Source organism: Vigna angularis, chromosome 2 (assembly GCF_016808095.1).
Source record: "Vigna angularis cultivar LongXiaoDou No.4 chromosome 2, ASM1680809v1, whole genome shotgun sequence".
Taxonomy (NCBI): Eukaryota; Viridiplantae; Streptophyta; class Magnoliopsida; order Fabales; family Fabaceae; genus Vigna; species Vigna angularis.
The window spans coordinates 35,396,396-35,419,499 of record NC_068971.1 but is presented as its reverse complement, the minus strand read 5'-3'; the positions used below and the strand labels follow the sequence as shown (position 1 = coordinate 35,419,499).

General features: G+C 29.8%; 1 protein-coding gene across 1 annotated transcript; it reads right to left on the bottom strand.

Moving 5' to 3' along the window:
- Positions 1-13,112: 13,112 nt before the first annotated feature.
- Positions 13,113-17,525, bottom strand: LOC108327785 (S-sulfo-L-cysteine synthase (O-acetyl-L-serine-dependent), chloroplastic). The gene is made up of 11 exons (XM_017561488.2): positions 17,266-17,525; positions 17,042-17,151; positions 16,751-16,808; positions 16,341-16,604; positions 16,066-16,203; positions 15,506-15,557; positions 15,333-15,382; positions 14,971-15,030; positions 14,407-14,487; positions 13,535-13,719; positions 13,113-13,441 (listed from the first exon to the last, which is right to left on the bottom strand). The coding sequence occupies exons 1-10, from the start codon at positions 17,482-17,484 to the stop codon at positions 13,639-13,641; spliced, it is 1,113 nt and encodes a 370-aa protein (XP_017416977.1). The 5' UTR covers positions 17,485-17,525; the 3' UTR covers positions 13,113-13,441; positions 13,535-13,638.
- Between the last annotated feature and the right edge of the window lie 5,579 nt (positions 17,526-23,104).

The window sequence follows — 23,104 nt, the reverse complement described above, 5'->3', positions numbered from 1 at the left end:
AATTTTGTGATATTTTTTTATTATTTGATCTTATATCTATTATCCTTTTATTTTTTTCTCTTCTCTAATATTTAGCCTGATATTATAATTTTCTTAAAAACTCAATCTTAACCCATTATAATAAATAAAAAATTGTAAAAATACAAGGGTTCTAATGAAATCAAACTATGCCAAGAACCAGGCTATTTCTGGTTGTTCAATTTAAAATATGCACAGAATTATTTATTTAAATTAAAATTTGATTCATCATATCAGTTTAATTTATATTTTTTATTCATATGCAGTTTTAATTAAGTTTTATTAAAAAAAATATTTTATTAAATTAATTTTACATAGCCGGATATATATTTTGTAAAAACTCAAAAAACACGTTAACACTTTAAGTAATCAAGCTTAAAGATATTTGTCTTTTTTAAGAGTGTATGTTTTTTCACAGGATTGTTTATGTAGAAAACACTCAAATAATCAAATCAATTAAGTACATCAATTAGCAATAAATATAATAATTAATAAACATAAATTATATATATCGTAAAATGTATTATTTGTATTGTTGTTCATATATCTTATTTGGATCACATATTTCAATAATATTAAACTATTGTAGTTAATTGTGAATTGTTATAAATAATAGATACTCGGTGTGATGTGATTCTAATCAAATAGATACAAACCAAAGACTTAACATCCTTTATTATCATGATCAAAGAAACCTTGAAGGTATTCACAAAGTAAATGATCAAAGAGTTTATTAAATGACATATTTATCTATTTTTATATTGAATTGATCAATCAACTCACCCACTCTATAATTTAATATATAATATATACTTTAAACTAATACAAAGTTGTACAATTCATTAAATAAGATACTTTAATAATAGATATTGTTCAGAGGGTTTAAAAAAGTAAAAGAGGTTATATAGAAAAAACTCAAAATAAGAAGAGAGATGAAAGTGGAAAATGTGAGTGAAAAATGTAGTATCCTAAACAAGAGAAACAGTGGAAGACAAAGTAATAAAGTTACATAATTGAGACAATTTGTTATCCTTTGAGTGATTTATTTGGAGGGTTAGGGGTGGGTAGATTATTGAGAAAAGGTTGTAGAATAGGAAAATGTAGATAACATTGTGAAAGTGTGAGGGAAAAAGAAAGCATGTGAGTGATGTGAACTTGGTGAAAAGTGGTGAAAAGTAAAAAAAGTGAAGTTAGTAAGAGGAAATAAATGAGTATGTAGGGTTGTGGTGGAGGAGTGTTGGATCATTTATGTTGTTGTTATGAATATGCCTTTGTAGGTCACACCTTTCTTCATTGCCTACTTTTCTGGGTAATCAAAAATCTCTGCCCTAATAAAAATCTGCTTTTTCATCCAAAAATATCATATTTTTTTTTTCACAATTCAACCACACAAAACCATGTTTTTAAGCATAATATTCTCATTAAAAAAATTAACTTTTATGTTGCTAAGGAAATAAAATGAAAGATAAAATAGTAAATATTATTTGGGGGTGTCAAAATATTGTCATTTTTCTTCTCCACTCATAGAATATTTACTCTTTCTGACTCATTCATTTATATTATATAAGGTAGCCAATTCAGAAAACAGGTGGTCACCATTCAACACATTCACTCTCCACTTTCCTTCTTAACCCTATATACCATAATTCACTGTACAACATCTTACACTCTTTTCCTACATTTTCTCAATATCTAATGCTCATATATTTATAATAATAATAATAACCTTTTTATTTTTCCTCTTTAAAAATTAAAAATTCTCCAAAAATTTGCATTCCACATTGTCTCGTGCACATCTTTTTCAAACCTATACAGAAACTCTTTAATTGATTTAACAACTTTACACTGATATAACATTAAACTAACGCCTTTTAATTCTTTAAAATATATCCCAACTATATACTTTGATAAAAGTAGTCATTGTAAAGATTAGAATTGCATTTTAATTTAATTTGGAAATTTCTAAAATTATAGTATTGTATCATAGGATGAGTATGTCAGTCTGTATCATGAGAAGAACGAGAGTAACAGTGTAGGGTCATAAAAAGCGAGTATGATTTCAGGAGGATCCTCTGATTTCAGATCTGAATCTTTGTACCACATACGTTGTCACAATTTTTATTTTCTTATTTTCAAAACTTTCAAGACTTGAAATTAAATACTACAACTATTTTCTTTTTCTTTTTCTTTTTCTTTTTCACATATTTGTAGAAATTACTTCTTATACAAAAGACACACCATAGCCAACTTAATTAATGAAGATAAAGACAGCATTTAGTTGCACATGTTAGTATATATATATATATATATATATATATATATATATATATTTCAAGTGCCCTCACAAATGGTGCATATATGCATAAATCAGTAATACTTGTGAGCTTTTTAAAAACAATGCCTTATAATATAATCCTAACTAAATGGAAATTCGTATTAAAATGACGATAAAAATAATAATTTATGTAATAACCAAACTCGTGTTATTCAATAGGTAGGGTCGAACTTTATGTATATAATAATGATAAAAATAAAAATGTTATTCATTAAGTAGGGTCGAACTTTATATATATATATATATATATATATATATATATATATATATATATATATATATATATATATATATATATATATATATATATATATATATATATATATATATATATATATATATATATATATATATATATATATATATATTAACAATCAACGATGGAAAACAGTGATTCCAACTGAATAGTTTAAGGTTGAATTGAAGTAATAAGGAACTCTATAGTATTATTTTTAATTTTGGTATAACATATTATGGCGTGTTAAAAGTATAATATTTGATTCAACAGAAAAAGAAAAAGAAGTATTTCAACAAAATTTTAATGATGTTTTAAAGTTTTCTTAATGTTTAAAATTTCTAATTTTTTATTCAACTTTCTTTTCTGGTTCTCTATAAGTAATGGAATAGTGTATATTAAAAATGCTATTGTAATATATATAATAGAAATGCTTGTGCCTCTGTTTCTATTATACTAAAACTATATATATATATATATATATATATATATATATATATATATATATATATATATATATATATATATATATATATATATATATATACTCTTGAAAAATAATTAGCTAAAAGAAATATTTCTTAGTGCCATAGAACTGATATTTTTTAATCATTTAACATTTATGGTGATTACTTATGAGTGACGAGGTAATGCAACTTCTAAGTAGGTGTGTTTAGTATTTGTACTATTAAATTATTTTTATTTGGTAAAAGATAAATTAGTTTAATGTAAATAATAATGTATTATACACTACTAATGGGGTAGAATGATGTTTCAAGACTTATCTAATGCAAAATAATATTGATCTAATATCTTTAACAGAAAACAAAAATAAAGTGATTTTTGTATATTTTCACATATTACATAAAACTCTAAGTTGGTTCCTTAAGAGTTGATACAACAAACTAACATTGGTAAATGCACATTGATAAGCATATCGACATCGATGACAATTGGAACAACACAAGCAATAATCTTAACAACATCGTCGACGAATAACCCAAAAGCTTCAATGACCAAATTAATAATGATAGTTTCAAAAACAACCAAATAGATTGAGACAGCAAAATCACAACAGTTGTGACTACGATGATGAAGACCGCAACAACTATGACAAGCAAATCACTAGGTGGAGAGAGGAACAAACCCATGACTGCTTAGAGAAAAAAATAAAAATGTGAAACCTATAGTGGGAAGGAAGATGAAGATGAAGGAAGAAGAGAAAGGGTTGCATTGAAAGAGAAGGTTTTAGGGCTTTGAGAGTTGAAGAGTAAAGAAAAAGTGAGAGTTGCATTGCGAAAGATGAAAATACAAGGAACACCACGAAAAGTTAAGAAAGGATTTTGCACATGATAATGAAAAAGGCCTATTATATCGATTGAGTTTTTAAACGATTTAATATACACATATTAGATTGATTTCCTTTATAACCGATCTAATATTATGTACATATTAAATCGATTTCCACTACAATAAATTGTCATCACATTTTGCATTATATCAATTTCTCTACAACCAATTTAATGTTCTAGTATGTCTATTTTGCACTAATGTGATAAATCTTCACACAGTCTTGTGATAAATCTTCACACAATCGTATAATAAAAGTTAATTGAAATGTTTAAAATATAAAAGATAATATCACTAATAAAAGAATTTAAAATATAGTGTAAAGAAGATAAAATACATATGTTTTTATTTACATCTACATCTAGTTTTACTCATCCTAAATTAATGGGATTGCTTCTCATTATCTTGAAAATCATTACTATAACCAAATTAACATGCAATAATATGACAAAGATTCTTAAAAACCCATTAAAAATACTACAATATCATGTCAAAAAACTTATTACATATATGAAGACATGAAACCTATGTGTAGTGAAAATTAAATTTTGATAATAAAAGAAAAGAAAAGATATAATCTATTGTAATGAATGTTCCAAAACATTTAAATGATTTCCCCAATTATCTAAAAATGAAAAACTTCTTGAATAGATTATTTATGAAGAAGAAAAAGCTTAGCATTCTTGAAGAATGCTTGTAGGCTAGAGAATTTGATTTGAAATAATTAAAACTTCTTAACTTCAAAATTCTAGTAAAAGTTTTTATTTAAAAGGTTTTTTTTCTCATCTCATAAATTATTTTTAATAGTAATCAATTATATTATTCATGATTGAATATGGAAACTCTATACAAATAATAATCAATTCTTAGAATAATATTTCAAATAACAAAAGATACATTTAACAATTATTGTGAAAGATATATCAGTTGTATTGAAACTTTGACGATACTCTTTTTTTTTCTTGTCTGTTTTATTACACCTTATTATGCACTTACGGCCAATCCTCTGTCTTTTTTTTTTCACCTCCATTCCTTCACCCTTTTACTCCTATTTATAACACCCAGCGTAATGATTACAATTGGTTTAGTTTTAACTAGCATCTTTCTAATTACATTCATTATAAACTTCTCATTCATTATAAAGATTATTTTTATGATACTAATATTGTTATTATCTTTAGTGAAAGAAAACATCATCTTTAATTAATTGATTAACTAATTTATGTTAAACAATGAATTATAATATAATGTTGATATGAAAATTATGGTATTGTAGAAATTTAGATGTTAGAATATTGAAAACATCATATTCTTGTTTCTTTCCTCTTCTCTTATATCTGGATCACTTGATTCTTCTCTTATTCCCATCTTTTCTCCTCTTTATGGTGTGGGAAATGACTTAGGATTTTTACAGGGTCATAGGTTGTCAGACCCAAACCCAGTCATTTTCTAAAAATACATGTTTTATTTCAACCTTCAGTTATTTCTAAAATTTATGTTCTCATAAGATCTAGTTCTGTGTATATGGCGATTTTGATTTTACTATTGTATTTTATGACGGAATGAGAAATTTGAGAAAATAAATTATAAAAGTATTTTAGTTTAAAATATCACTTGAAGAGTATTTTGATCTCTATGGTAGGATATGAGAACCTCTTGAGTTAAAATTCTTCAAGGAGATATGAATATCGATAATTCATGGCACATATGAGAGAGATGCTTCTTAGAATTTTTTTAGCTCTCAACATCATGCCAGCAAGACAAAAAAACATAAAAGTTAAAGAGATTTTAGAGACAAAGACATAATATTTTCTTACTATCTCTTTGTATCACTCACAATATAATACTTTCAAATAATCTTTCTTTTCAAAATAAAAAAGTAACCTTATCGAAAAATGCAAGACAATTTGCTATTTGATTCGGTTTTCACTTGTTTTAAAAATATATGTTTAAAGTTGAATTAGACGTGATTTTTTTTTCCATTAGGATGTTCTTATATACATTTTAATTTTTCTATTATTAATAGATGTATTTAGTTATTTTGAATGTAAGAAAATTATAATTGAATTTAAATATACCATAATACTTCTTTCAAATAAATAGATTATATATATATAATAAAAAATTCAACCAATATAGGTTATATTATAAGGAGATACAAATTTAAAATAAAATATGAGAAAACAAAGTGTATGTAATTATAGTATGTATAGGTTAGATACATTAATCAGAAAAATCTATCATAAAAACATAAAATGTAGGGAAGTTATAAGTGAAATGCATAATATAACTTTTGTATGAAAACATATTTAATCAATATTAATGAACAAAGTGATTTGTACTACCCAATTATTATATATACTATGTGTGAATAATTTGTATTATTATTAAACTTAATTTTTTATTTGGTTTAGGTTCATTGTGCTTGAATTTATAAGACCCATCACAAATATGATTATAATTGATAGTAAAAAAGTGGATTTGATTAGCTATCGTCTCTCTTTTTTCCTTTAAATATCAACACCTCACTTCTCCTTAAAGAATAACAATATATTATATGTGTCTAATAATAAGGTTAAATATATTTTCTGTTCTCAAACTATTATAAAAAAAATTAAGTCTCATCTCTAAATTAGATAATCAAGTATTTTGTTTTTGTAGTTTTATGAAAGTCATGTAAATTATTTTTTCTAAAAAATATAGGTTTAAATATTTTTTGTCACTATTTTTGTCAATTTTGTTCAATGTGAGATTTTTTTTTGGATGCTTAATGTTGTTTCTATTTTGATAAATTATGTTCAATTTGGTCATTTTTTATGACGTTATCTAAATTGTTAATAATGAATCGTGTATGTCAAGTGTCAGTTCATAATTTTATTTTATTTTTATTTTTTTATTTTTTTTAATTTATAAAAGTTGTTCATGTGTCAAGTTAAATTGTCACCTGTCAACATTTGTATCATGTGTCAAGTCAGTGACACATGTCAAGTCAATATCAATATCTCGTATTAATGATGTAATTACATGTCAATGTCATATAGTTAATTTAGTCCCAAATTTCATTAATTTTGTTTAATTTAATTTCAATTTTTGTTAATTTTGTTCAATTCAATCCCCATTTTGTTTTTCATTAAATTCAGACCAAATTTAATTTGTATTAAAATTCACATTTTTATTAAATATTTTTTTCATTGTTTTTAAACCAACTCTAATTATATTATTAGAATATAATTATTAGATTTATGTTTGACTTTTTCTACTTGTAAAAAATAGAGAGTTGATTTAAAAATAATGAAAAAAATTGTATTTTAATCTAAAAAATAATAAATAATTTTCCTTTTAATTGTAAAAATAATGAATACTTTTCTTTATAATTTTAAAAATAATGAAGAAATTTCCTTCTAATTTAAAAATAAAAAAAATTCCTTTTAATTTTAAAATTAATGAAGAATTTTCCTTCTAATTTTAAAAATAATGAAGAATTTTCTTTCTAATTTTAAAAATAATGAAGAATTTTTCTTCTAAAATTTAAAATTGGGACTGAATTGAACAAAATTAACGAAATTTGGGACTAAATTGGACAAAATTAATGAAAACTTGAACTAAATTGAATACATGGCATAGACACGTGGCACTAACACATACACATCACATTAATACTATACATGTAACACCAATATTGATTTGACACGTGACACTAACATTACCATATGACACAATGTTGACTTAATACGTGAACAATATTTTTAAATTAAATTTAAAAAAATAATAATAAAAAATAAAATAATAATAAAAAGATCATGAAGTGGCAAGTGACACACACTATTCATCTTTTGTTAATAATTTAGACGATGTTATAAAAAAAACTAAATTTAAACATAATTTATCAAAATAAAGACTACATTAAATATATGGAAAATACATTACATATATTGTTTGTTAAAAAGAAATTGCATAACTTTCATAAAATGATAGGACTAAATACTTTATAATTTAATTTAAGAATAAAATACAATTTTTTGTAATAATTTGGAAAATGAAAAATATATTTAATCTATAATATATATATGTGAGAAAGAAGAAGTAAAAGGGAAGCGTGTATCTTCATCTTGCATAGGAATCATTTTCTTCTATATACCATAAGAAAGATAGCATGAACCTTTTTCTTTCTGTGGTCAAGATTTGTTGAACTTTGTTCTTGTGTTTTATTTGATCTAACAGCAACACTAACTTCTTCCTACATCTAACTCTTCTTTCTTCCATTGCAAATATACCACTTTCATTACTCATATTTATTAAAGATTCTTTTCAAGTTATAGTAAGGATTTAACAAAGATGATGAATTATTATCTCCAAAGTGCCAAATTAATCATAATCAAAGAAAAACCTTTCACACAATACATACCTCGCTTTTTGTTTTACTATACATTAAATGTCACCCTAAGCCAAAGGTAACTTTAGCAGCAAGTGGGTCAATCATAGAGTTTCAACTTCTCAAGAAAACATTTTCAAAAATAAATTATATGTCAAGGAATAAATATCAGTCATATATTCAAAGGGTCTAAATATTTGTTTATTTAAAATAAAAAAAATTAAAAAACTAAATTTTTTTTTCTTTATTAGTGCATGCACACATGATTTGCTCTATCTCAAAGGCACTATTTTCATTTATTTATTTTCATGGTTCCTCGTCTCTCATTCATTCCAAAAAAGAAAAGTGGTTGTTGAATACGAAATTGAAAATTTTGTTTATCTTTTGACAATGAATCGGGCATAGCTAGGTATGGGTAATTGCTTCTCCAATAGTATAATGTTGAAACGTGATCCAAACGTGCTTTTCAAAAGGATATATGATCCACGTCTAAGTCTCCTTTTTCACCCTTTAGAAACTTGTAAAATGTAGAATAAAAATTATGGATATGGGAGATTCACATCTATTAAAATATAATCAAATTATAACTTGTGAAGGAAATCTTCCTCTTACAAAGTCAACTTAAATTTAAAGTCTATATTTCTTAACAAGTTCGTAAGATTTATATTACTATTAAAGTATACTTATTATTAAATTTCTCTTTCTTTTCTAATGAATATTAAAGTTTTAACAATTGAATTGGTAGTAGGAGAGATGAAATGTTTTAATGAGAGTTGAATAAGTTAGGTTACTTTTTTGCTACAGTTGTAGAAGTATTTAACTAGTATGAGAAACATAACACAATAATGTATCTTTAAATTATGAGAATAATTAAGTGAAAATGAATGGTAATGGTGTAAAATATGGCAGCAGTAATAAATCTGTTAGCCTGGTTGCTATTATAATTTTGACCTAACATTGCATGGCTGTCATGTGAATTAAGATGAGAGTTGCATTTGTTATATCCTCATGAATAGGCCTTCCCTTTTCTGCACAACACAACACAACTCCAGAGTGGGACAACACTAACATACCAACCACACCCTCATACTCCCATTAATCTTTCCAAATATTCAAATTCATTTTTTTAATCACTCTTATTTTCATAGAAAGTTGAAATTTTAACCAAATTTAAAAAGCACTTAAATATGTTTTTTTTTCTTCTTTAAAATATAATAAAAAATTATGTTACATCTCTAAATTAAATTATAAAATTTTTTGTTATATTTTATAAAAATCAATATAAAACATCTTTTCCAATAAATGACACGTTAAATGTTTATTAAGTAATAAGTTGTGTTTCATAACAAACTAAAATATACCATGTAATTTGTTGTTTGAGAATGATGTTTTACATATGAAAAACATATTTAATCTATTTAAAAATCATTGAAAGTTCTACGTGAACAAGAGATAAGATCAATTTGGAGTATATAAGTAGATTTAAACCTCATCTTACAAGCTAATTTTGTTAAATTGAGTTAAATTTAAAGTCCATTTTTTAACGTAGCGTTAGAGTTTGTCCTATACTTCAGCATAATTGGGTGAATTTTCGTATTGTTCCCGCATTGTGTTTTTAAAATACACAAATAATATTGATTTTGAAGATACTCCAGAGGATGACACCAAAAAAACTAGTAGAGAATCTGAACTTGAGAAACAATAAACACCGCAATTCAAATTTGAAGGAATGAAAAGATGATCGATTGCGAGATGAACCCTTTGGATTAAATGTTTGAAGATGAAAGAAAGTAGGAGACTTTTTGGTGTTGATTAGGGTATGAAAAACATAGGACTGAAAATTTTCTTTGGTTGAGTGTGGATTGAAACAAGACAGCTATTGAGGAAATTAAGACTAAACAGGCCAACCTACTAAATCATTGTTATTGCCCAAATACAAATGTGATCCCACTGCCTTCAATGCAATTTAAGTTTGTCCTGTTCCTAAAATATAATTAAACCCATTGCCTTCTATCTTTGTGTTCTCTCTGCTTTCTCTTGCAAATCAACATCTATGCAATAAAGTAGAAAATGAACTGCTTTGCTTACTACAAGTCAACACCATTTAATTCGCCTTCAAATTAGGCTAACCATTTGGACCAATCCTGCTAGAAAAAGGATACCACTTTCTTCAAAATTATAACACAGATCATTATGGACCAGTAATAAAGATTTTGTTAGTATTAACCTTGTGTCGTACTCAATTGCGTGTATGACCAAAAGGATGAAAATGTTACTCAGGTAGAAGAGATGTTTCAATTATACAGGTTAAAATATAAATACTTATTTTATCACTAATAACTAAAAGTAATTATTCTGCATGTCCTCATTTTAATAAAGACAAATTTCTCAATCATGACAATGTTGTATGCTAGAATGGACTTGGTGTGAACCAAATCTTTTTAAAACTGCATCATCATTCTTATCAGAGGGAAAAATGAAAAATGGACAAACTGCTATATAGTTTCTGAAATCCTTGTCACTAATATTTTGGTTCTTAATTAAGTATTCACCAATATCACTTTCTCATAGTAATTTAGTTGAGATAATAACTAACAATGGTATATCAGTGCTAAGTATTAGTATGAAATTCATTGAGTAATTGTTCTTGCTAATCAAATTCAAGTTGGAAATGGTGTTTTCTGCACCTGTCAACTTCAGAAAGCAAATGGTACAACCGAGGGAAGTGTTAGATGTAATAAATTTTAACCAAAAACATAAGGACTTTACCATGTTACATTAAGATTTTAGAAATGCAGACGTGAAAAATATGAATTGCCAAAAGACTGATAAGAGTAACTTTCAATTATCTCACTGTGTTTTCGGATTACACCTTCTAAACATCAACATTGCCTTCTTCATCACAGGTTTGAATTTAGCTGAAAAGAAATTAGGTAAATCAGAAATAACATACAAATAGCTCACACATGAGGTCTTACAATTACAACAATAGTCACTTACGCTGTGAATAGGATGGGACTGAGTAGTCTGATTACAATAAAAAGATGAAAAGGACTCGAGTTTGAGAAAAGTCTATTGCAATGAATATAAAATAAACCATTTGAACTCAACAAAGGTTTGACCAGATAAATTTATGAAGATATAAAATCTAAACCAAGTGAGTCTTCAGAGTAATCAATTTCTTCTGGAGTTGTCTTCTCACTCTCATCTCCATGGCCCAATGCATCACACTATCCTTTGCCCCACCTGGACCATCAATAGCACAAAATTAGGGTAATGCTCACAATCACTTCAATAATAGTGCAAGTTTGTATTAGTTTTGTCTTCAGTTTGCACATGCTTAGAGATCTAAGAACTAATGCAAAGTGAAAAAAGTTAGAAAGATTTATAAAAGACTGTTTTCAACTTAAGTAGTGGTTCATATGATACAATTATCAAATAAAAGCGTAGAATAGATCGTGTATAGAAATATTTTCTAATGCAATTAAGTGTAATCGTCCAACATTTCTCTATCACCTTCACAAAAAAAAGGTATATTATAAACATGTAGGACAACATTAAGCATCACTGAACAGACTTTTGTCTGCAATCGCATGGGACTGATGATGAATGATTGTGTAACAGTCTCTGTAGACAATAATATTTTAACACAACTTTTACTCCTATTCGTCACCCTCTTTTTCTTTACAAATACAAAAATTCATTTTTTTATAAGCATTTTAACAGCATGGGATGTAAATAGTTGTTTTTGGTGCATATATAAAGCTGTTATATATATATAGTGGTTGCAACAAGATTGAGCATGAGAACTCTTGCTTGCTCCATTCCTCCCTAACCCCAATAGAGCAAACATCAACTGACAATTCTATCCAAGAAAAGGAATAGAGGAAACGATACATTAAATAAATAAAAAATAGTTTGCAACTTCTAAGAAGCTCATTTAGCACAAGTTTTCAGGGTAAAATGTCAGATGGAACCCCCATTCTTGAATAGTTTGATTCCGGTTGGAAATGATATGGAAGAAGATTGAAGAAAAATGTGTATACTTAAGCTCAATGGAATTTTGAAGTACCTTTGTAATTCCATATCAGCTTTTAACCCTGGAAGAAGGATTCGTGGGTGCAAAACTTTCCAATTGAATTCACCGTTACATGTAATTTGCAAAATCAGGTATTTAGAAAAATGCAAAATCACCTTAATGCATAGGAAGCGTGGACAACTTACAACGTACTCCTTGGAAAAGCAATCAAGATTGATAATTTAAAACGACTATTTTGCATTTTGATTGTAATACGTTACATAAACAAAAATTAGTTTATAAATAGTATTTCTTTTTAATTTTACTTACTCCAAAATACTTCTATAAAATGTGTTCGACAGTAGATTGACATCGTCACCTCTCGCTATGGTTTCTGCCTTAAGAGAGATGAGATTTATTTGCAATCACCACTAAAACTGGCTTATCAGTACGGGGACTGACTAGCCAATTTTTCATACTTCATACATAATCGATGCAACCGTTTGTTTAATTTTTTTATTATATCCAACGGCTGATATGCAAAGATATCATGGGCCCTGATTTAACAAGTCCATGTTAGACACAACTTTTCTAGATGAAAACTAGTATAACCAACCCTTTTGAAACTGATTTTGGAATAAGTTTTTCAATTGAAACTCGTAAACATAAATCATCACCAATAAAGTACAGCACACAGAAATTTCCCCCTTAACACTCGGGGCTTTGAAATATAGTTCTTTCTGTCATTCTGAGAAGCAATATTTAATGGTTAGGCAATAACTAATTATGCAGAGTAAATAATGGTATAGCGCACTGACAAACCATCGTCAACCATAATGTCAATCCGTAATGCTTCCATATATCTACATATATAAAATACAGTCTGATAATAGTAAATAGAAAAAAGAATGCTAACAATTCTGTAGCACATTTCAATGCTACTCATCATTGACACTGGGAAGGGAAAGTGAAGAATAATGAAAAGAATAGGCCACGCTAGATTACCAGTATAAAAATTGAAAATAAAAAAGACATTGTACATCATGTCAGTTCCCCCTTTTAGCTTCCTGAAAGACTTCGGCTTCAAAATTGTGCTTTGTCGAAATGATGCATCTGATGCATAAAATCCCAAGATTAAAACATACAGAAGACTGGTTTATCTTGTAACAATGATTCTACCCAACAGTGTGAATATATAATACATACCTATACAAAGCAAGAGACAGCTGCTACTTCTTCGAATGGCAGTGCCATGAGAGCAGCTTCAATCTTCAATTGGCTATTGACCTCGTTAAGGTAGAATCTAAATTTTACATTTTCTGAACCTCTTCGTAGATAGATTGGAAGAGAGCAGTAGAAATATATCTCTCACCAAAACTTGGAAAAATAACCTTCAATGTGCAAAATAAGAGGTGAAGAAAGAATCAATAGATTTATTTATAGAAGAATAATTTATCAGGAAAGTGGTAAAATAGAATATCTAACTTCATGAGTTCAGCATACACTAAACTCGTGCTATCCAATTTCCAACTTTACTAAGTCTTGGGCAACATCAAGTCATGTTTCCTAAGCACTTATTCATGGTCACAGTTTTATGCTTTGCCATCAATTGACACTTCTATGAACCGAAGCACAGAAAACCAACTTCCGTCAGTCCCAAATCCAATTTCCAGTTTTTAAACCCAGATGAAGACAGAAGTATCGAGATTCTACAGAAATTTTGATTAGAAGAGGCTAATTTTGCAAGGAGTCATAATGTTCTAATTAAAAAAGAAGAAAAGAATAGCAAAGAGCGACCATGTTTAACCAACAACATATCCTGGGAGGTTGGGACCAAAGAAGACGCAAAAAGCATAAACTATTGAGTTCTACATTCTACGACTCAAGCACTAAAGTGATTAGAGAGAAACATGTATCTAGGCAGAAAGCCTATTAGTTGTGAGAATAAATCACTAGGCTTCATTTTATTCTATCAATTCAATTTTCAAAACCTATCCTTATATATAAAATGAGTCCAATAAATCCAATGGAAACTACAAAAGAAAGCCAATATAGTTGGAAATAGGAAATAAACTCACCACAATGAGTTTCCCAGAATTCTCAGGCCGTCTTGCTAATTTAATGGCAGCAGCAGCTGCAGCTCCTGAAGAAATCCCAACCTACACAGAAATTTGAATCAATTATGATAAGCCATCCTAAAAATTATAAACCTAACCACTTGGTAGTTTATAATGACTTGCAATAACCAAAACATACACACAAAATAATCATGAAAAGCTAAATGCAGATCACATTATTTAGTTTATAGACATTCATAATATTAAAATATTGTAAGGGTTTGCTAATAGTTGACATTAAAATATGAAACATGAAACAAATTAACAGAAAGATATTTACAAGTAAACCCTCATTCTAGTACTTGAACTAGTAAGCATCCGTCATTTAGGCCCTTAACTTCACAAAAATGTTAATTTAGTCCTGCTTAGTTAAATAGAACGTGAAAAATGAAGTGAAAAGGAACTACAATGAATTACTTTTTGTAGGAATAAAGTACGGGTTTTGTAAAGCAAAGGACAAGTGACCAACAGTTACAATCTCAAGACTAGAATAAGGTATATTCAATATATTAACTCATAACTTACCAGCAAACCTTCTTTCAATGCTAATCTCCTTGCCATTTCAATAGCTTCAACATTTGTAACCTGTTATTTCATGTGTTAATTATAATGATAATTAATTACTTGAAATAATCTGTTTCTGCAAATTATAAGATAACAACATTGCATATTTATAAACAAAAAGCCACTACAAAAATAACTAAAAAGGGTTTAGTTGTTGACACTTTAGATTATGTAGATCACTCCAAAATTGAACTAATGACCCAAATTCAAGAAACAAAGCTTGCTGTTCCTCAGTACAGAAATACGAAAGCCAACTAGAATAACCATAAGCAGGTTATTGAGAAAGAAATAAAGAGAAAGTGAGGACAATAATTAATTTGTACCTTGATAACTTCGTCAAGCAGTTTGCTATCCAAAATGCTTGGCATGAAACCTACGACAAACTCTTATACAATCAGAAGCTGACGAGAGAATCTTTTAAGTGAATATTGGCATAGAAACCAATAATCTGAAGGGGGTGAATATACAATTCATAAACTTTGTAAAATATTCATACCAGGACTGTCACCTGAAACGACACTTCGGTCTGCAGGTTCCACCCCAACCACCTATCCAAGAAACAATATACAACACTTTTAACACTAGGTTAAACAAAATGGAACAGATAAAGCATTACTTGCACTTAACATGTAAGAAGCATAAGCCAATAGTTGTCTATCATAAGCTTAATAATACCCTCAGGCATGTCACACAAACTACACAGTTTAAGTCAAACAAATATATGTTAAAACAGTCAAGCTAATATTTTTGGTTATCCTTCTGGATCCTTTTTCCTTCCTTATTCATTATCCATCCCACCCCCTCTCTCTGCCAACACAGAAATATAGAGCCAAGTTCCTAGAGGTTTGTTTGGAATATGAGAAATATAAAATGCAAGCCGACTGATTCAATAACTACATAAAATTTCTTTTAATTCAAAAGAAGCAAAGATTAGGGGATTTGAATTCAAGAAATGATATACTTAGTAGTGGAAGTTAGAACCACAGGACCAATAAGTATATATCATTCAAATAGATAGAAACAACAACTAAATGCATATAAAATGAATAATCAAACCTCTATATTTTGGTTCATCATTTTCAGATAACGTCCAGTGCCAGTAATGGTGCCACCAGTTCCAATCCCAGCAACCAATATGTCAACATTACCTAGGGTATCCTCCCATATCTCTGGCCCTGTAGTTTCGAAGTGTATCTGTAATTTGTGCATATAAATCTTAATAACATGCAACTTAATTTATATTGTAATTTCTATTTTAACTGATGCACTAAATAATTCAAAACACAGACTAATAAGTTGAAGGTCTTACAGTAGATGCATTAACACTTAACCTTGGCATTAGTCACATTATCAAACTGTCGAAACATGTAAGCGTCAGGTGTGCTGCGTACAATTTCTTCAGCTTTGTCAACGGCCCCTTTTAACCCCTTCTCAGAATCAGTCAAAATAACCTCTGCACCAAAAGCACGTAAAAGGATTCTCCTCTCAACATTAACAGAAGCAGGCATTGTGACTATAAGTTTGTACCCTTTTGTTGCTGCAACAAAAGCAATGCCAAGTCCTGTATTTCCCGTAGTTGGTTCAACCAACACGGTCTGAAACAGTACATGATTAGGAATGTAAAGAAAATTCAAGATCCAGTACCTTGGATTTGAACAAACTATTACATGACAATACAGTAAGTTTAAAAATAGCAAATATTATATTGATTCGTACACAAAAGAAAATATTTATTGTGTACCTTCCCGGGAGAAATTGCTCCAATCTCTTCGGCATTGGATAACATACTATAGCCAATTCTGACATTTTGAATAATAACAGATATTAATACATAATACATACAAAAGAAATCGCAAAGTGAAAACCATGGAATGTTGAAAACTTCTAATCAAATAAAGTCCCTCTAGAAGGGAAAAATAATTAAGAAAAAATTTAACTTATGAAGAAAGTCATTTCCTTTTTTAAGCCAACAGAGCAGCAGTGAATACAGGAAAGTGAGTGTTTGAGTGTGTGCATCGTAGTAACAGACTACCTGTCCTTAACACTGCGGCAAGGTTGCATAGACTCAAGTTTGGCAGCAATGTTAGCCACACAACCCTCCGTAACTTTATTCAGGTATACCATTGGCGTGTTTCCAATCAACTGCAGAAATTCGCAAAATCATTCAAAAGTAAAACAGAAGAAATTGCAGAAACATAAAGTAATTAACTAAAAGATTAAAATGTGTTGAAATTGCGAAAGGCAGTAGGAAGGAACCTGAGTGACATCTTCGGCAATGTTGACGGTGTCAAACCCTTGTCTGGTGGAGTGCACTAACGGAGTAGAAGGTCTGGTGGCGGCGGCGGCGAGGGTGTGGTGTGGTTGAGAACGAGTGTAGGGTTTGAGAGGAACAAAACGATGTCGTTGGATGAAGGGAGGAAGCGGTGGAGGGGAAGAACACCAACAAGGTGATGAAGAAGATAGCGCCATTTTCATTCTTAGACTCTCTCACTTTAAGATTTAAGATGGGTTTTGCTATTTATTCTTCCATCTTCTGTTGGCACGTGTGCAAGTTTGAGCTCTCTTTCGATCCATTTATCTACACTAAAGTAGACAAAGTAACTAATTAACTAATACATATAAAAAAATTGACATATACATATTAAAATTAAACTATTTTATTCAGTCATTTTATTATATATAAATGTTATATGATGATAAAATGATTTTTTCTAATGGTTGGTTTGCATAAAAGTATCCTCTATAAATTTAAAAAAAAAATAGCATTTATTCTACTAAAATTAGTGATGGCAACGTGACTCTCGTCATTTGAGTTGTCTGTTAGTTTATTAAGATTTAGTAAGTCAGGTTTGTAATTTTGATTTGTCGGTTTTTTACATCACCAGTGGATAAAAATGACGTAGAACGAACTGATCCACTAATATTTTTTAATTAAAAATTAAAATAAAAAACTTAAGAGATTTGTTTTTTGTATTATATTATTTATAAGATGTTAATTGTAATATCCCAAAAATACAGTGTAAAATCATATAATAGAATGATCACATCTAATAATATTACAACTCAGTCTTTCAAAAAAGATTCAGTACAATTATGGCCGAACGACCTTACAATATAACGAGGAGTTAAAACAGCACACTGGCTACAACTAGGCCGAACGATTTACAAAAGACCTATCCCGATAGGTCCTACAAAAGAAATAGCCAAAAGATGACTGAACGGTCATACAAAGAAAACCAACAACTGACCGAACGTCGGCCTTAACTTCCACTTCGACCAGATTTTCTTCTAGTGCCTCTTCCAGCAATTCTTCTCCTTCTGCTCACATTCATACGGATGATCATTGCAACAGAAGGACAACGAACGAACGTACAAAACGGACAAGACAGGAAATAGGGTAAGCTTATGTAATTCAATTCAAGTATCAACATAGATTCCACACAATTCAAATAAACGAGATAACTTCATTCACTTTTACATGCAAAGCCTAATACTAGACTCTGACTGTCCGGACTGTATGAATTATGTGTAGCTACGACGTTCGTGCACTCGGGTGATGTAGTAACTAGGATATCCTCAATAGCTGCCACCCGAGGTTAGTCCGTTCCGTCCGAATTAACCATAAGGACGAGGACCTCCTGGCATTCTCACACATAACTTACCCTTCTCTACGTGAGAAACGAGTAATCACGAATATCAGGATGAACCGCCAGCTTAGCATGCCCACATTCATACTTTACAATATACATTCCTGAGTTATTCCTCCCCGGAATACTCGTTCATAACCCAAATCATTTCATTCATATCATATTTCATCATCTTTCATTATTAATAATCTCAATTGAACCATTCGTACAAAGATCCCTTAGGATACCAAATACCGAACGTTAAACATCAACCCCGAACAAAACCGAACACTAAACATCAACCCCGAACAAAACCGAACGCTTGGAGTGAGGCCAAAGGTCTCCAGTTCCAAAACGGATCAAAACCGAGAGAGTGAACATCGGGATTAAGAAAGAGACTGATTTCAATAATATTTCTCGAGGACGAATAGAACTAAACGTTATTTACTAGGTGAGCCAATTGAATGAGCTGACTCACGAGAGTTAGACCGAACGCCAACAAGCCTAGGCCGAGTACTAAAACTCTAGGCTGAAACCAATTGAGACAGACACTGTGGGACATCAAATAATGGTACTTAACTGGATCCAGTGAATAAACCAAACGTCAATATATACTTAGCTTTTGAATGAGTTAAACATCAAGAAAATCAGAATACCAGTCAAAGACCGAGCACCGTAAAGAGTGAACCCTATTGAGTTTGGACGGACGTTTTTATTATCAATATATTACAGAAAGGAGAATGAGCGCCTGGTGTAAGACCAAGCACTACAAAACTTATAGAATAAAGGCTTGATAAATATAAGATTACTATTTAACTAGTATTCAAGAATGAATGAGTTATACAATTATATATAGATATACTTAGGTCTACCATCAAACACCAAGGAATAAATACCCTTGGGTGAACGCTTATATACATATATTACAGAACGAAGACGCTTGTCCTCAACTATAATTCTTCCCAAATGAAAGAATCCAGTCCAACCGAGTCTACTGGAAAACCGAACGGCCAAAGACCATTCAGTGACGAACATAAATTCTCATATGGAATTACATACTTATCATTCTTTACATCAATTCATTTCCTCAACATTTATTTTCATACATTCATACATCCATATCATAGTAAATATTCATACATCATACAATCAAAACATATCAACAATCATACTTCATATTCATTCAGCAATCAACGAACGTACATCCATTCAAAACAAGAATCTTAATCAAATTATATAAGCTTCCCTTACCTCTAATGTGACCGAATGCTTCTAGATATGGTTCACCTCTATAAGTCCTTCTACCCTCAACGCTCAACAATCTCCAAACTAAACCAAGTGAAAACCAACACTATCAGAGCCACTCATTTGAGAAGAGTGATCAACACATGAAACCAGAACTTGGTTTGCATGTCCAGGAAAACGCACGACTGAGTGAAGAGAAGAACTTATCAGCTCAGCTTCACAAACCGATCGGTTCAATCGAAAGCCTTTGACACCGGAAGAGTGGAAATGGTGCCTGAGTGATGATCGGAGAAAGAAAAGTGAGTGTTTCTTAGAGAGAAGATGAAGAAATCTAGAGAGAAGGAGGAGAAAATGGTTCAGAGATTTGGAGAAGAAGGTAAGCATGCGGAGAAGTGGCACAACCTTTTGAATTTGGCATTAACTACTGCCGTCATCAAGAATGAACGTCTACTCTCCTGCAGCCACCTGTTTTCCACTTTCTGATTTCCAGATCCCCTCCCTTGACACTTGGCGTCCACTCAGATGGGGTTTTGGGTGCGTTTTTAATGAGGTCTGACATTAATATTTAAATTATTAATACTTATAAATTATATTTTTTAACATCCAATAATATAGTATTTAACTATAAAAAACTATTCCATAATTAATTAATTAGATGACAGAAAACATAAAGTTATTTTACAATCATTATTCAATCATAAAAATTAATTTTATATATAACCTACAAGTACTAAAACTATGTACACTAATGATTTTTTATACAAACCAAACAAAATATAACTAAGAAGAAATATAATTCCTAAAACTAATGTGCATATGAGTCGTCTTCACCTAATGTTTGCTGAACAAATACATCCCTTCTCTCTACTCACACTCACAAAATTATCATCGTCAACACATCAATGGACAAGTACAAAGAAACAAGATACAAATAAGAGCGTAATCTAGTGATATAAAACAAATCATAATATGTGTTACATTTCATATATGAATCATATTTCACATAAAACAATCTAAACATCTTAATCATGTCAAGATCTATACTGAACTATCCCGATCTAGAATAAACATAGAGCTATGACAGGTTCTGCACTTGTGTGGTGGAACAGTTGACCCACTCAAAGCTACAACACAATGTTAGTTTGTTAAATCACCCTTTGCCAATTGGAGAAAGGTTTCTAGACTAAGATTTTCAGCTACTCTCATCACATGACTCATTTATCTCTATTTGAGACTTGATGATCATTAGAACGTCACGATAACCTTCAAAATTAAGCTACATTTATTCATACTAACAACATTTGAAACCACCAATAAGAATTTCCTCCTTAAAACTCTTTTCCACACATTTCATTCACATATATGTAACTTCACATAACATAAAGTGAAATCACATGACACCATTAAAAATCCATCAAAGTGCCATAAAAACAATGCATAAAGAATCCCAAAAGAACTTAAAACACCATAAACCAAAGACTTGAAAAGGGGCGCCTAGGGTTTGGAATGGGTCGCCTAGGCGCTAGAACCCATTGGAAAAGGGTGCTCAGCGCCAGAGCTCTTGGAAAAAATGCACTCGACGCTAGAGCTCTCGAAAAAAGAGGGCTCAAGGGGGTGTTTAGAGTCATATCAGCCCCTAAAACACCTATAATATGACCTTTGCTACCCTCTACACATATTTAAATGGTTCCTACAACCTCCTAGGTACTGTGAATGATCTAAGAACATGTTTCTAACTCAATAGCTACCATAAACCAACTTGACTAATCTAAACTACCTAATTTCACGTCTACACCTTCTAATCCATAATTTAATCACCTAAAGGTTTAAACAAGTCAAAAATGATCTAACAACAGATCCTAAACTCCTCAATTCATTCCAGACCTCCTACTTCAAAATCTCATTATTCAAAACCCCCAATTTACACTTAAAATCATCCAAAACACCACAAATGGACTACCCCTTAGCTCTAGATCAGATTCCAACCAGTTTACCACTCCAACAAGTCTCAATTAACACTACCACAAACATGAAATATCAGACTTTTCAAACCAACTCTTACCTCACTAACTTGCATATTAAAACCTCCATTTTTAACTACAAACTCACAGCTTTGATAAGTCATTACGACATAAACCTTGCCACCAATTTCAATTATCAATACCACTTCACAACATATTATTCATGTACACAAAGAGATCAAATTCACATCATATGAGAAATCACTCATCAAATAATCAAACATACACATTTAAAGGAAATAATACTAACATAAATAGTGTGATCGTAATTTCATCAACTTAACATACATGCAAGTACCAAATTTACACAACAAACTTAATTTAAAGTTAAACATCTTTTTTCCCTTACCTTACATAGAAACTACCAAGCTCTAGAACGTCCAACCAAATGGTTTCAAACACAAAGAATTCTAAAAATACCTATGAAACACCGAATTACGATCAGAATAAGTCCTTAGGTCCACAAATTAACAAAGAAGTAGGAAAAGAACACCAATGATACATGCGTTGGGGTTTCCTAAGCATGATCATAGAGAGAATTAAAGAAAAAAGAGATAAAAACTTACTTGCTTTAAAGATATGTAGAGAATGAAGATTATTCAGCTGTGATATCCTAGGAACTTCCTGATCATCAAACAAATGATCAAGGAGTCAGATATCTTAAAAAGAAGTGTGAGAAAACTAAGGAAAAAAGTGTTTTAGGGAGATAGTTTCTCTTTTAAGTAATAAGACAAGTTTAATAAATTCTATTTATATCATTGAATTATTTTAATTTTAAACCACTTGGTATCATTATTTTAAAATACATATAAACTATAATACTCTATTTTCTAGATTATTACAATTTTAATCTTTAATTGTGATTTTTATATATAATAATAATAATTTTAATTTATGTGATTATTAATTAATCGATTAAAAAAAAGTAAGTATTCGTATCAAGGATTTTCGAGGATTAGACGAGTATTGGAATATAGTATAATATGCCTTAATCAAAGATTCTTACCCATTGGATTGATGGATCATTTCATGCATAGAACAAAAGGCATTCACTTTAAACTAGACGCAGAAATCTGAAGGGAACAACCGAGAGGTAAAAGCAGGACGTAGAGTCTCTAAACTCCCAAAGTACAACTTAACGTTGATGACAGCCAGATGGTGTCGTGTCGTGTCATATCCCTTTGGAAACAGTTCACCAAATCA